Source organism: Megalops cyprinoides, chromosome 7 (genome assembly GCF_013368585.1).
Source record: "Megalops cyprinoides isolate fMegCyp1 chromosome 7, fMegCyp1.pri, whole genome shotgun sequence".
Classification (NCBI taxonomy): domain Eukaryota; kingdom Metazoa; phylum Chordata; class Actinopteri; order Elopiformes; family Megalopidae; genus Megalops; species Megalops cyprinoides.
The window spans coordinates 33,100,568-33,116,049 of NC_050589.1; the positions used below are offsets into that span (position 1 = coordinate 33,100,568).

Genomic DNA, 15,482 nt, shown 5'->3' on the forward strand with positions numbered 1-15,482 from the left:
GGAAAGAGGAAAGGTTGATCCTTTCTCTGTAGATCAGTCAGAGCTGGTGATATTCAAGCTGTGGGCTTGGGAGTCATGCCCTCAAAGTGTTCCAAAGCCTCAAGGCGTGACACGTGAAAAATGTCCCAGATCAGAGATGGAGGACATGCATGCAGCGTTCACGTGCTCTGTCAAAGCCAACTGCTACCTCCAACACACTGGTCCCTACCACTCTTGATAAATGTAAATCAGAGTACAATAGAATGTGCCACTTGCCCCTGCCTCTATTGACAAGAAAGACATTTTCCACTGAATCAATCAAAAGACAGCAGCTGTCAGACACTCCAAGACAAAGGTAATGTCATGCCCAACGGTGTGATAGAATACAAGATGTCTGTCCTTGTCCTTCAGACATGTTCTGACTTTTATTTGAAATTATACATTCATGTGTTCAATTTTGTCACTTAATTACTTCAGCCTGACCTGCACTATTACCAAGACAACAAAACTGAAAGAAAATGTGTACTAAAAGGCTAATGTTTTACAATCAACGCTGAGAATGGTAAACCTGCAGTGGCACATTCATGGACCAGATTTTAATCTAAAACTCGTTTCTCACCACTGAAATATGATTGATCACATTGGCCATTACACTGAATGCATGCCACAGAAACCAATAATGTGCATATTATGACTACATGGCCAAAAAACTGAAAAGAGCGATTCAGGAGAATAGTAGAGGAGAAAAAAGAGGCACTCTTTTTCCATTAGCAAGGGGCATAAATCATGTCAGATCAAATTGGATTACTCAGGCAGAAGAGAGGAAGTCTTAACACTTGCTTCAACACTGATCTACTGTATAGTACAAGTTCATAGCTCTTAGGTGTAAGTAAGATATTGTATTCTCCTCATGTAGAGAGCATCTGTTGGAATAAAAGTGCTGCCCCCCACAATTGCAGTGCATGAGCGCTTACAAACTGCAGTGCTCAATACCAAGGGTCAAAGCTGGCATGAGGCCTTTCAATCCTCATGCATAATGAACCCATAATTATCTCGCTTTCAATATTAAACTGTATAATTATTTGAAAAAAAGAGTGAAATCTAACGTGAATCAAAAGCAGAGTTGTCATGTGGGTGTCAGAATCTTTCTTTATGTTTAAACAGGTCAGTGATTGCCGGCACTCGGTGGCTCCACCCATTTTGGAGTTTGTGAAGCCTCAGTTTCCCATCACAAGTGTGTAGTCCTCTTTGGTTAAGCGGTCAGGCATGAACCAGAGATGAAAAGGATCTTTCAACACAGGAAATGATCAATCACAAGAGTGATGGTGCTGTCATACCACAACTTTTAGCCTGTGCTGTTTTGCACAGTGATGTACAATAAAGAAGGTGTAATAAGGTGATGGCTGCAACTATTTGGAGGCATAAACCTGCCAAGTGTAAACCTGCTGATCAAACGAAGACCAGACGGGCGCTGAGATGTCTCCCTTGGCACTGCTCATGAATAAAAATCGCTCCTTGGCATCTACAGATCAGCTCTCTGGCAGGATTTATTCAAATCTCAGAGGTGTTATTTTTACTTAGCAGATGAGGAATCATGGTTATGTGTGTGTTTGGTGGATACAGCATTGTATTCAGCAGACAGCTTAGAGCGAGTGAGTAATTTCATCACACCCAAAAGAGAAGAGATTTAGGATGTGTGAGTGTGTGAATGTGGGTGTGTTGCCATGCAGTGAGTTTGTGTGTGTGTGTGTGTGTGTGTGTGTGTTTTGGATGGAGGGGTTGTGGAGGAAGGGGTGTATTGGGACCTTGAAAATTCTCTTCAGGAGTTGTATTCAGCGAACACAGAATTGTGCTCGCACAATATTAAAAAGCCTTTTTGAAAAAAAAAATGAACAGCTTAGGGTACAGCAGGGCTGCACATTGTGAAAATTGTGAATGCCTCTCTCCCACTGAAATGAGACATTGCAATGCTGTGTTGAATGACAGACAGGAAGGGTTGCCTGTTGGCAAATTAGGCTGACAGCTGGGTATATTCAAATTTTAACATGTTTATTTCATTTAATGTTGGTAGTTTTTAGTTATTTCAGGGTTGTTGCAGGTTTGTACAGTCCCTAAAGTTCTGTGGATACATTCTGTACATACACAGTAACTCATAAATACTCACATCTTTAGAATTTGACATGGGATCTCTGCAGACTCCCTTCTGGTTACTAACCTCGTCTGCGTGATTTATGACCTATGCGAAAATCTCATCTTGAGTGGGTGGGAATCTGTAAAGTGACATTTTTCTTTCACCATCCACAAAGAGAATATATTGTTTATTTCAATTTTTCATTATTTTCATTAAAATTTCAAAATTTTGGCAATTCAACTAAGAAAACCTTCAGTCATCCAATGTAATGAAGTGGTCACAGTTTAGAAGGGATATTATAAAAAAATATTTTTAATTGGCCTGGTTTATGGAAAGAGAGACAGCTGTACAGTCATAGAATGTGTCCATGAAGACACCGTTTTCTTCAAGTTGGCTCTGAATGCTACCTCTCCTTTGTCTACAACTGCAGATACAGTAATACTTCAGAGCCATCCAGTTTTGCTTTATATTCATTTCGGTTTTGTGGATCCTTGACATTAAATTTCTGGTTACACTGATTACTGAAAACACGTAAGTTGGTATTGCACCAGAATTCAACCTGTATACCCACAGCAATTTCATCAAGCATAAAACTGAATGATGCAGCACTCAAAGAATCATAGAAGTAATAATCCTCCGTGCACTAGCAACACATCATTCATTATTAATCTACATCCTTTTGACTTCCCTATTCTCTAAATGAAAATATGTGGATGCAATTAAACTCAAAGTAGTTCAAGAACATAAACCTTAATACACAATAGGATGATATGAAGAGATTTTGCCAAAGGAGACCCATTAAACCAGTCAATCTATCTGAACATTCCAAGAAAACACAAGGGTCACACATCTCGCACATGCACAAGCTGGGTCTCAAAGTCTTCAAGTCCAAATGTATACAAAGAAACTGAACATTTTATTGAGAGCCAAGGTTCAGAGTTCACCATTAATTGCACTGTCACACTGATTGTCACTCATGAATTGAAATAAATGTAAATAAATGTAGTAAATGAATATGCAATTTCACCAAGGATGAGCCAGCCTATCACAGAAGACATATGGACTGTTATATAGAAACAATCCACCTTCCCCTGCTTTTGAAGCATAATAATTGAGTTAATAAGAGTATTCTCCATGCACTCCACTGATAACATCTCCTTAGTTTAGGCATGCACAATATAGCTCCAACAGATTATTGCCAGTTGATGGTACACCAAAACCATTTATGGAAATTTGATTGAGATGGGCTTTACTGGCTTAATAAAAGTGAAAAAGAGTTATATCCTGAGCACCATTGGGAAATCATCGTAAGAAGGTTACTGAGCATATCTAGTGACGGAAAGCTGGGCTGAGCCTCATAACAGATGAAATTGCCTCAGGCAGTGTGCTCTCTAATTTTCCATTTAAGGACAATATTTCTGCCCAGCCGGATCACAGCCTTGAAAATGTTCATTTGATGGAGTGGAACTGAAGAGAACTCTTTTTTCTTTTGGTCAGCCTACACATACCCTACAACCTTTAAGTGAAATATGCATGTTCCTGTGAATAATATGAATGCTAACGGCATCAAGACTAATCACTTCTCCTTCTGTTAATGTTACTATTAAGTGGATTAAACCTGGGTGACACTGTATTAATGTACCACTCTAACAGTAATTCTTCCTTTGAAGACCAGGGATGTGTCAGGAGCTGTGGATGACCCAGTAAATTTTTTTGCACATTCAATCAAGATGAGTGGACCTCAGAGCTGAGGGGTGACAATAGTACCTTTCAGTCTGATCAGTCTGGTGGTGGAAAATGGTTTTGCAATTCACAAGACCTGGGCAAACCGATTTCAAAGACTTATCATCACAGGGGGTTAAAGCCCAGTGAACCTAAAAAAAGATCTTTATTCCCTGTATGCCATTGTGACTCTTTTGTTCTCAAAGATCTGGTTATCTTGCACTTCAGAAAATTACAAAGAAAGCTAATTTCTCTCACCCTGACATATGACGTCATGGCTTACGGAGCTATCTAAGTATTGGGTTTCAAAGAAATTATTCAGTTTAGGATTCTGAGGGACCGGTCGTCATCAACCATCTCTCCAGGATTTTAGGTAAGGGTCTGCCCGTAGGGGATGGACCTGTCCTCTGAACCTGTTTTCCCCATAATTTACTCATGCATTAGATCCACAGCCATTGCATCCCTGGGCAAGATACTTAACCTGCATTACTTCATGAAAGTATCCACCTCTATAAATGGACAATGTATAAAATATGAGGTATGTAACTCACCCTGGATAAGGATGCCACCATGTAAACAATGATTACCTGACAATGATGATCTACCTACAAGATATACTGGATCTAGAACTATCAATAGAACTAGTCTATATAAGATAACAAAACAGTAGTGTTTTACAATGAGTTCCAAAATGCCTAATTTAATTAAATCAGAAAGTTCATTATCATGATATAAGGGTGTCAGATTTGGATATAGATTAATTGTGTCCTTGGTTATAACTTTTGCTTAATTTGACCAAGTTTCTGCTTTATGATTACAGCTATAGTCTAAGATATTCTGTCCTTTCATTTCTGACCTTTGGGACTTTTGATTCTTCTGTTTTATCCAAACTTTTCCCAAGGATGACAGGCTGACTTCAGATCTGTGAGGCTTGTTCCCTGTTAATTGTCTCTTGCTGATTAAATACAGCCGAGTCATCTTCCCTTGTGTGGGCAGAATAATGGAGGAATGTTCCTGATAAAAAAAGCTCTGCCAACCAAATAAATGCATTAATGAATAAGAGAATTAATTGAGCCCCATCGCTTTTCCAGAAGACAAACAAAGCAGCCTGATTCCAGTGAAGCATGAACGCAGGGTGGATCATTCCGCGCCTGATTGAAGCCGGTCCCCCTGAAGCAGACGTGACCTTAGGAGAGATCACAGGGTCAAAGACGGGTCAGGTAATTACACGTCTGCCAGGCTGAGGGGAGGTTGAGTTCTGGGCGGCGCCGCTCTGGAAATGGCATTAAAAACATTGCGTCGCCATTTGCAAGGATTAGGGAATTCCTCAACGAAATACAGATGAAAAGCTCCAGATGTTCACCTTTCCCAGATACTGAAAGACTTACGAGTGCTGGTAAAAAATGATTGTAATGGTAGTTTTATACATACAGTATCTGGGTGATGTCTATGAATGGGAAAGATGGAGTTTGTAAGCCTGCAGATTACAAACAAAGGTTATGCTGAATTCATAACATATCTGTATAAAATGGCAAAAACCTATATTTGTCTTTTTTCACTGAAATCCTTGGACTGTATTCTGACTGTTGTGAATCCAGCAGACGTCACAGACTGAATACATCAGCAGACAGAAAAAAAGAATGAAAAGGTCAGTGCTGTCTGGGTTTAGTTCCAATTTCACTGTGTACTGAAGGAGCTGGAGCCCATTTATCTGGAGATGCAAGGAGACTAAATATTTGCTTCATGAGCAACAGTGCTGGAGGGTTTCTTAATGGTCACTTCCAAATTAAGACTCGTCCAAAAGAATAGGAAGGCCAGTCGGTGTCTGTTTTTCCTTTACAAATGCTAATAATATGAATAGCAGCAGCAGCAACAACAAAACCATTATTATTATTATTATTATTAGTAGTAGTAGTAGTAGTAGTAGTAGTAGTCAGTAGGCGATTTGAGGGGGGATGCTATCCTCCTTGTTAGCAAAATGACCAAAATGCATCCCCTTGTTAACCTGCCATCCCCTCTCTCCATCCCCTAGTTAGTAGCAGAGAAAGTGCTGCATGTGCATCTGCCATCCCCCTCTTAAAAATTAACAAATCACCTACTAGTAGTAGGAACATTGATACCAGCACGTACCTACACTACTTGACAACACTGAATTTATGAATGACAACTGCACCGTTTTTCGTCGACAAATCCCCTGTGCGCATGCCCTATGCTACGGAAACGCGAGAACGCGCCAAGTGTAAATGGTTACAAAAGAGGAGTAGCATGGCGCATGGCTATGTGCGCATACTGTGCTTAGTTTAGATATAATATGTATCAGCTATAAATATGGTTAGTTAACGTTAGATGAACAAGTTTAAAGCCTCATAGTGAAGCTGGATAGTGTGCACGTTGGTCGGATGCCAATTAGAAGTTGGCTAGCTAGCTGGTCCTATGTACATTTTCGTTCAGATTGTTAGCAAGCTGGCTACATTATAGCCGACTGACTTTGGCAGTTTGAACGGCTAGACTAGCTAGGTTAGCTGGCTACGTTATAAAGGGCCATGCCACCGCTTACTCTTAGGGGAATAACTGTGGATTTTCCTTTCACGCCATATGAATGTCAGAAAGAATATATGAAAAAGGTCATTGAGTGTCTGCAAAACGTAAGTTGTGTTTCCCGGCTAGCTACTGTGCGCAACTTAGCTTGCTCGCTAGCTAACTAAAATGCTAATTAAATGTGTTACAGACACTAGGCTGGTAGCTATAGCTAGACTATTCTGTATCTAGCTATCTTACTACTGAAATTGACCTACTTTTCTAGCTGGTTTTCTGCAAACAACCTCTTGGTTACTTTTGTTGTTATCTAGCTAATGTTAGCTGCCTACTTTCTCCTCCCAGGAAGAACTATGAAGCTGTACTTCTTCCATGTAATTTGTCCAATCTCAGCGTTGATTTACAGTGTAGTGCATTTTCATTGGCGGCACTGCACAGATTGACAAATTTCAGATTGGCTTTAGAACGGCTACTTAAAGTGTCTGATGGGGAACAGATTTATATCAAACTAGTGAGTGACGCCGATCCACGTTCCCTGGTCATTACAAATAGCATGTTAGGTAGAAGTGAAGCATGTAAAGTCCGCTGTTGTGATCACTTTTACTAGTGTAGTGTTCTTAACTTACCCCCATCCCCATACTGCAGTGGACTGACCTGGTACAACCTTCCTAACCAGTAACCAGTCTTCTTGAGTAGTAATATGCTTTGAAATTGACTCAGGAATTCCCTGATGTTTATTTATCTTACCGCCTTACCGTGAATTGATCAGAAACAAAAGGGTATTACTTAGCACAAATAAGTGTCACGAAGCCTCTTTGCTCGGTCAAGTGGCATTGTCTCTCAGATTTCGTGGTGTATTTCACATCTTTTTTTCTGCCGCATTATTATATGTATTATATTATACATCTGTATGACAGGCTTTTGTGTTTTGTTTATGCATTTTCTTTTTTGTCAATTTTCTTTTTTTTCGGTCAAATAAGTAACCACAGTAGGTCATTATTCTGAAGAATGATTTCAACCAGCATAAAGATGTGCTTGTCTAGGGATGAAATAGTGACTTGTTTGATATGGACCCTGGTATGTGATGGGAGAGAAGTCAGTAAATAATTGTTGAAGAATTAACTGAAGCGGAACATTTGTTCTGGTTTAGAGGAGCAAAGCTTTATTCTCATACCCCGGGGGAGAGTAAACACATTCACACAGGACAGGAGATGCAGTTAACTCTGCTATAAGACAAGAAACAGTTACTTATCTAGGGACTCCTTTCGATGCGTGCGTGACTAGTGGCACCACCAGGTCCTCCGCTGTCTTCTTGTTTTGACTATCTAATGTGTCTGGCTCTCCAGTGTCCTTGTGGTAAAACATGGTGACCCAAACAATACAGGCACAAGCATGTCATACCCCCTTTGGGGAGGCCTCTTGCTTATTTCAGCATTATTTATACAACAGGATGTGAAGTAAATTTCCATTAGCAACAACAACAGAGCTCATCAGTATACAGAAGTTACAGCTTTCTACTGGTAGGATACCCTAACACATTTTCATTCTACAGATCCTCATCGTTTCAATACAATTTTACTTCCACTATAATACAAATGTAAGTTTCCTTGGGAAAATTGAAAAGTATTCTACTTTTTGTAGACCTACTATTTTATTTTATTTACGATTTGATTTGAGTAGAGGGAAATCATATTAGGCATGTTAAATGTGTACAAGCCATATTAAAACGGTTTAGTGCTGTAAAACCAGTACATTCTGAATGTAGCTTGAAGAGTATTTTATTGTGACTTACTCCCTAGTGTATACCCTTTTTGTATGATATGCATAGCATATGTATAATTCTCCCACAGAAATACATTGATCACTATCAGGGAAAACCCACTGAAAGTTGTTTCTTCCATTTTGTCTTTTTTCCACTTCTAGAAGATAAATGGAGTGCTTGAGAGTCCAACGGGCACTGGCAAAACCCTGTGCCTGCTGTGTGCCACTCTTGCCTGGAGGGAGTACTTCAAGGACACAATTTCGGCCCGGAAGATCGCAGAGAAAATGGGCGGGGCCGAGCTCTTTCCAGACAGGCCTTTGTCGTCGTGGGGGACGGCTGCCACGGATGGTGACACACCTGGTATGACACGCGCGTGCATTGCCCGCGTGCTGTTTCGGAGGGAGAGTAGTACCTGTGGGCTTTTTCTCCAGTGGTTAATTTCAAGCAGAACAAGCCGCATTTTTAACCAGGTTAAAATGAAGTTAATGGAGTAGGATATTGAAATAAATCCATTATTGCTGTTCTGATCATGTAAAGGCTCCATGTAAAGGCTCCTACCTTCCTACCTTCTGATCTCTCTGGGTGCTGTACGAGGCAGTTTTGATGTGGGTGTTGATCTCTTTCAACCAGTCAGAACTGCAGCTGTAATCTCACTGCGGTCTTGATGACTCCAGTGATCAGATGTCTCCTAGTAGAAAAGATACTAGAGTTATATAATAGTCTAGACCTGGGCCTACACCCCAATTCTCCATGTAGAAACCGTGCGCTTCTGTGTTTTTATCAGTTATGATTCAATCTTAAAATGGGGCCCGTGACATATCTCAGAAGCTAGATTTCAGTCTTGTGTTTGGCAGTTGAGTAGGTGGAGACAGACATAAGAGGTTTTCAGGAGAGCTGACAGACTCTTTGAATGCAGTAAGCCATCAGATGCATTCAAAAGGGTTTAAAGAAAGCAGTGAGGCAGAAAAAAAGAAAAGACTTTAAGGTTTTGACAGTAAGACTTTCCCATACATAAATGTACAGGCAGTGTAGGTGGGTGGTATGCCTCTTGTCTTGGGTGTGCTCCCAACACAGATAGGATGCAGCTGCCCTCTTTTGCTCTGTGCTTTGGGATAAGATTGCAACCTGTTTTTCTTTTTCCCAGCATATTACACAGACATCCCAAAGATTATCTATGCCTCCAGGACTCATTCCCAGCTAACCCAGGTCATCAGTGAGCTGAAAAACACATCATACAGGTATGTGCCATTATCATCGTTAGTTTGACTGTCAAGGGTATGCATAAAATTATTTATTACACCAGGCCTGGCATTTTCTGGGGAAGAATTTGGAAAATATGGAATCTTTCATATTTAGTTATGGTTTCATTATGCTTGTTTCACTATCTAAAACTCTATCTAAGTGATGCCCCCCAAAAACCATCAGTCAGATCCATCCATTTTAACAGCCTACTATAAATAGAGAAGACATAGAGAAAATGGGATACATTAATGAAGAACCACGCTGTGCAAGATACAGAACCGATGCACCACTCTTCTCTCTCAGGCCCAAAGTGTGTGTGTTGGGGTCCAGGGAGCAGCTGTGTATTAACCCCGAGGTGATGAGGCAGGAGAGCAACCACGTGAAGGTAACAGAGTGGAGGAGGAAGCACACACACACTCTTAAATCTCTACCATGCTCTCACTTTGGTCAAGACGTGATCAAAGATGCTGTGAGGATACAATACTGCCGACTCCATGTTACACGGTGTTTCCCTGTACCGTTGAACCAAAGGGTCCAATGGACAATACAGTGCAAAGTGTTTGCTGCCCCCTCTAGCAATGATAACCATTATTTTATGTTAATCGTGGGTAGCAAAGGAATTGAGATTTTAGCATGTCAGATACCACATTGAACAGAAGAATGCTAAGGTTTATTTGTGCAAACTAATATGGACTTTATGTGTGCCCTGTGCCGATTGCCATGCCATGACTTTGATTTTCATCGTTTCTTTCTAGGTGCACATGTGTAGAGCAAAGATATCCTCCCGATCCTGTGTCTACTACAATAATGTTGAAGGTACATAAACAAAGAAAAGCCTCTGCTGGGCCAAACGGCCACCGTGAAATTGTTGATGGATGAAGTGGTTCATATGGAGATGAATCATTTGACCTGTCTTTGCCAAATTTTCATCCATTGTGTTAGGGTTATGATTGACCATACAATGAAGGAAAATAACTTTGGTCGACAAAGAAATATTCAAGAAAAAATATTCATACCAGAGCTGTTGACACATTTATTTTCCTTATTATAGCCATATTTGATGGAGCAACATATGATCCTAGTCTGACCTTCAAAACAATACACTTATCCAGTGTGGGTCTTTTAAATGATTGCTATTCTGAGAAGAGGGTGCATTCAAAGTGGATTCAAATGGGAAATTTGAAATGATTTACTATGACCTTAAAATGACTGATAAGCCACTGATAAGATGTTACTACACATACATTTACAGTTCAAATACAAGTTCAAAATCCAGTTCCTATATAAATTTTAAATGTATATTAGCAATGGCAAGCACTCATAATGGCATTATAAATCACAGTTTGGCTACTTTCTGTAGTACTCTAAAGCTGAACAATGCACCCTGAGCCAGCTGCTCTCCAGCTTCCAGATAAGTGCTTAGTCAAACATCGAGATGCAGAGTCATACCCCAGTCCTACAGTGTAAGGACAGATTTGATGCCCTTGTCTGAGACGAAAGCACGGCTACATTCATTTGTGAGGCCTCGCCTCCTGTCTTCCGCAGCAGCTATGCCAGGGGTCAACACCTTTCAAAACACTTTTTTCCTCTTTTTTTTAATCTTTATCCATCTGGCCCTTTACAATAACATCCTGAAATATTTTGCTTTATACATACGGTTGGTCACACCTCACTCCATTCACCCAAGCCATTTTGATTTATTCAGTGTTGCTGCATAGCTCAGGTTAATTTTTAGGATTTCACAGTGCATTGATTTTCTTTGGATATGGATTTCTTTTCTGTTTGATTTTTTTTTTTTTGTTACTAAATATTTTGCAGCATGCTGGAGCATGTCTCTATTCATTGTGATTCTCAGTCTGCTTTGCTGGCAGGTTGGCGGTTAGTTCTGAGCGGATTCCCTTGACACGCAAAGCCATTTGTCTTGTGCTCTTTTCATCCATTTTCTGAAGATTTTTGGTTGCGACCTCCAGGGCCTTCTGAAAGGGGCTCCCTGGAGATCCAGAAACAATTTGCATGCTAAGATTACTTTGGTTTAATAGCCAGGCACTGCGCCTTATAAATATTACATAAATGGCTTTGGGTGTGCAGCTACACAACAGATTGTGGACAGACCATCTTGTCATTATTTAGAAATGCCCTTGTGTGAACATATGAAGATAAACCTTATTTCTTGTAGTAATTATGAATGTCACAGTCAAAGCTTTTGACAGAATAAGGGTTCCACACAACACCCAAGTCATGTGGCACTGTGAAGCCATTTTACAAATGCTCATAAATGCATTTTTTATTATATAAGTGTTATATTGAAGAAAAGCTGTTTTTTTTTTCAGTTGCTATGAAAGAGTGCTCTTATGTACTGCAAAATTCACTGTATATTCAGCTGAATTTGTATGACTACTTGTATTTAAAAAAAGAAGAATCCTGGTTGACAAATAGCTAATTGTTGTGATTTTGACAATTATGGCAATTTTGATTTTGATCTTTGATAACCATTACATGTAGGCTGATTTTGTGGCGTATCATAAAACCAATCTCTGCTGACATCCCTATTAGTAATTGGGATAATATAGACAGGAAGGTTTTGTTATTGTTACACATTTTACAGTAGTGGATCTTTCTTTGCTTTATAAATTGTTTGTCTGAACTGAAGGTAAAGAGATAGTTTGTGCTAGTTTGTTGTGTCGTTTCGTGTCATTCGTTTGGCCCCATGTTTTACAATTGTACAGTTGGTCTCCATGTCACATGTCATGATTGGATGGTGGCTGCTGGGAGACCACGCTGCCCGCGCAGCAGCTTGTACTGCCCCAGGTGGTTGAGGGGGTAAATCAGACTGTAAAACCAAATCACAGGCTCTCAGAAAACAACCTGCTTCTGACAGTCAGGAGTCTTCAGGAGTCAGAGTCCAAAGACTAATATTCACTATCATGCAAGCTTACATTCTTTTGGACCCACATACGTCCAGCACGGTGGATAGCATTGCTCCCCAGTTACTGAGCTAGAGTAGAGCTGATTCCCATAGCTGGGGAGATGGGTCTTTAGCGCAGCCCACCCGTCCATTTTTCCATTGCAGTTGTGACACAGTCCAAACTCTCCAACACACACTCTCCAAAACCTTTTTTTTTTTTTTTTTTGGTTGTTTCCCATATTTCTTTTTCTTTCCCCTTTGTCATTTTGAAATGTTGTATTTACTCTCACGCTGACACGATTTTTATTTTAATGTTAAAGTTTTAATATTTGTCTCCGTTTCAGAAAAGAGCACAGATAAGGAGCTAACCAACACAATTTTGGATGTTGAGGACCTTGTGAAGGCTGGAAACAAGCAAAGGTTTTTTTTTATTATTATTTATTATGTTTTGTTTTTTCCTGATGATGTAATGTAAGGTGGAGTGAAGCTTCCAGGAATGGCACTTACAGCTGGCGATTTAGTCAGCAGGATCTTCTGCGGAACAAACATTGAGAAAATGTATTTCCCAGGAACAGCAGCTGTGGGAAATACAGAACGGCAACTGGAAAAGCAGGGCTTAAAATCGCTGCCAGAGGCGTCAGATGTCGTAACCGTTCGGCATGTTTGAAACACAACCTGCATGTGCAGTCATTTGAGAAGTTCTCGAGAAGTTGACAGTGACGACTTTTTATTTTTCATAGAAGTGATAACTTATGCATTACACTGTTCTCAGCTCAAACCATGCTAATTTGGTCACTTTTTTCGGTTTTTGAGAGGCGTTTTGCTGCAGTGGAGATACTCGCATGGCAGGTGCCGTCAGTCTCATTTCATTCCAGTCACTGCACTGTTATTGTGCTGGAATGTCTAACACAGAATGGTCACACACCCCTGACTCGCACAGATACTGTATTGATTTTCCCACATCAGGCTCTGATTGACGATTTCCATGTTGTAATGGCTCCTCCATTATGGTAGTGTGTGTTTAGTTCAGTCGTTAGTGGTCTTATTTGTTGGCTGTGGTTATTGCTAAAGGGACATGCTGGCAAGTTTGCACATTTAGATCAGTTATAAGAACCACCTCCCATAAACTGCTTGATTGCTTTATAGAAAAAAAATCTGAAATAAATAATTATAAACTAGTCATGTCTGGGGATACATCCAGTGTTTTGTAGTAGGTCGGTGAGCTAAAAGTTGCCCAGCTTTCTTATCTGGTCAACTCTTCCATCTGGAAGATTATGTGAGAAATAAATCTGTATTCTGTATTGAACCAACCAGCTGCAGCTTTGCCCATTGAAACTCCAGTCAGCTGACAACATTGATCAGCATCCTCATTGTTTTAATAATTAATGTGCAGCACCACAAGTGGGCTCGCTGTCACCATATGCTCCTGCATCTTCAGGTTTTTTTTCTGTTTATCATAAGAATGCACTGACAGATGGGTTGGTTACAGGATGACTGTTTGATGTGTTTCTTTTTGCAGATTCAAAGCAGGGGAGATCTTAGGAAGCTTGGCTGTTAACATGTCCTCTCCATTTCCTGTTTCCCCAGGGTCTGCCCTTATTACCTGTCCCGCTCCCTGAAACAGCAGGCCGACATAATATTCATGCCTTATAACTACCTCCTTGATCCAAAGGTGAGTGGACCCCCCCCCCTCTCACTGTGCAGCCACAAGCTTTTAAGGTCCCGAAGTCACCAGATTGCAGCGTTAATATGCCCTCTCACCCATATGGATTTCTGCGTGAGAAACTGCCTCATCACGCTGTTTCACGTCGCTCCAAAGGACGGCACTGAAGAGGCCAGGTTGGTCACACATTTTATTGCTGAGGGAGGATGTCAGCGGATTTAACAGGCGATCCCAGTTGTTACATATTAGCCGCGGCGCCTTCCTCTCTGATTGGTGTGTCAGCTGCACTGTGTAGTGCAATCATGTCCAACCATGAGCGGCTCTTAGTGGAGGTCCTGTAGAATTAGTCATTATTGCAGATACTGTTAAGGAACTCAGCACCTACTCAGTAATTATGCTTGGTAACAGAGATCAGATGGGTGTATAAAACAGTGTTTTGTGAAATGGTATAAACAGGCTAATTGATCTTGAACAAATGCAGGTAAACACAAGGATTTCGGCAGTATGCATTTGCAGCCCAACTGTCTGGGCATAACCCATACTGGTTCTGCTTTCAGAGTGAGAGAGCCTTCTTAAGTAACAGACACTGTATTTTTGTATCGATTTTTGATTACATTGCCCTGATAATCTTGTTCCCTTGCTCTGCAGAGTCGCAGAGCTCACAATATTGAGCTGAAGGGGGCTGTGGTCATATTTGACGAGGCACACAATGTGGTAAGTAGCTGCAGTTCTTCCTTCGTTGGCTGGTCACGGATACACGTTGTGGCAGAGTAATTTCACTGCTCTATGCATTGTCCCCTCCCGGCCCCCCGGCATGTTAAAAAGTCAAGCAGCTCTAGTAGTTCAGCTCTGTGAAACAGTGGTGTAGCTGCGTCAAGAGCTTCAAACAGCCCCTCTCATCCTCTGGGTATTGTGTAATCTCTGTGCATCAGTTCCAGTTCATTGCAGTTTTTTCCCTCTGCTTTAGGAGAGAGAGAATAGCAAGGCGAACACAGGAGAATAACCAAGCCACTCAGGCTGAGTAACATGGAAATGCCAACCTGTTACTGGTTTATGGGAAAGGTGGCAAAGGTGGTTCTCTGAAAAATGGTACCCAGCCAGCATTAAAGGATGTTTTCCAGCCCTACCTGGATGTGTCATGCAGGCACCTGGATGTATAATGCAGACACATATCATTGGGCCTGTTAGCAGTATTATGTGAATGTTAGGGTCCGTCCAACCAGTCATTTTCCTGGAGTTTTTATTTCCCTCACAGCACCACCCAAAGGGCCTTTTAAGGTATTTTGCAGTCCAGGCAAGTGACTCTAATTTGAAATCATTTTGTGGAAGGGTTCAGGCTCACGTGGGGCTTTGGAACAGGTGCAATCGTTTCACATTTAGCTGTGGGTTTTCTGTAGGGGTGTCAGTGTGGTAGCTGGGTCTGTCTTGGTAAGAAGCCAGGCAGTGGGACAAGCTGAAAGGTAGGCCGCATCTCTGACATGCAGTCTCCACAAAAACACATTTATCCACCCTTTTCTCCTTAATGCGTGTTAGCCAGGACGCG

At 41.0% G+C, this 15,482-nt stretch overlaps 1 protein-coding gene across 2 annotated transcripts in view; it reads left to right on the top strand.

The window, feature by feature from the left end:
• The first annotated feature begins 6,218 nt into the window (after positions 1-6,218).
• The window catches only part of rtel1 (regulator of telomere elongation helicase 1), a 35,090-nt gene continuing 25,826 nt past the window's right edge, over positions 6,219-15,482 (top strand). Inside the window, exons 1-8 of one of the 2 annotated variants that reach the window (XM_036532548.1) lie at positions 6,219-6,477; positions 8,291-8,489; positions 9,274-9,367; positions 9,675-9,756; positions 10,127-10,187; positions 12,621-12,696; positions 13,864-13,948; positions 14,588-14,653. In XM_036532548.1, the coding sequence (XP_036388441.1) occupies positions 6,376-6,477; positions 8,291-8,489; positions 9,274-9,367; positions 9,675-9,756; positions 10,127-10,187; positions 12,621-12,696; positions 13,864-13,948; positions 14,588-14,653 (765 nt within the window). In that variant the 5' untranslated portion in view covers positions 6,219-6,375. The remainder of the gene's footprint in view (positions 6,478-8,290; positions 8,490-9,273; positions 9,368-9,674; positions 9,757-10,126; positions 10,188-12,620; positions 12,697-13,863; positions 13,949-14,587; positions 14,654-15,482) is intronic. The other variant, XM_036532547.1, reaches the window with a different exon arrangement.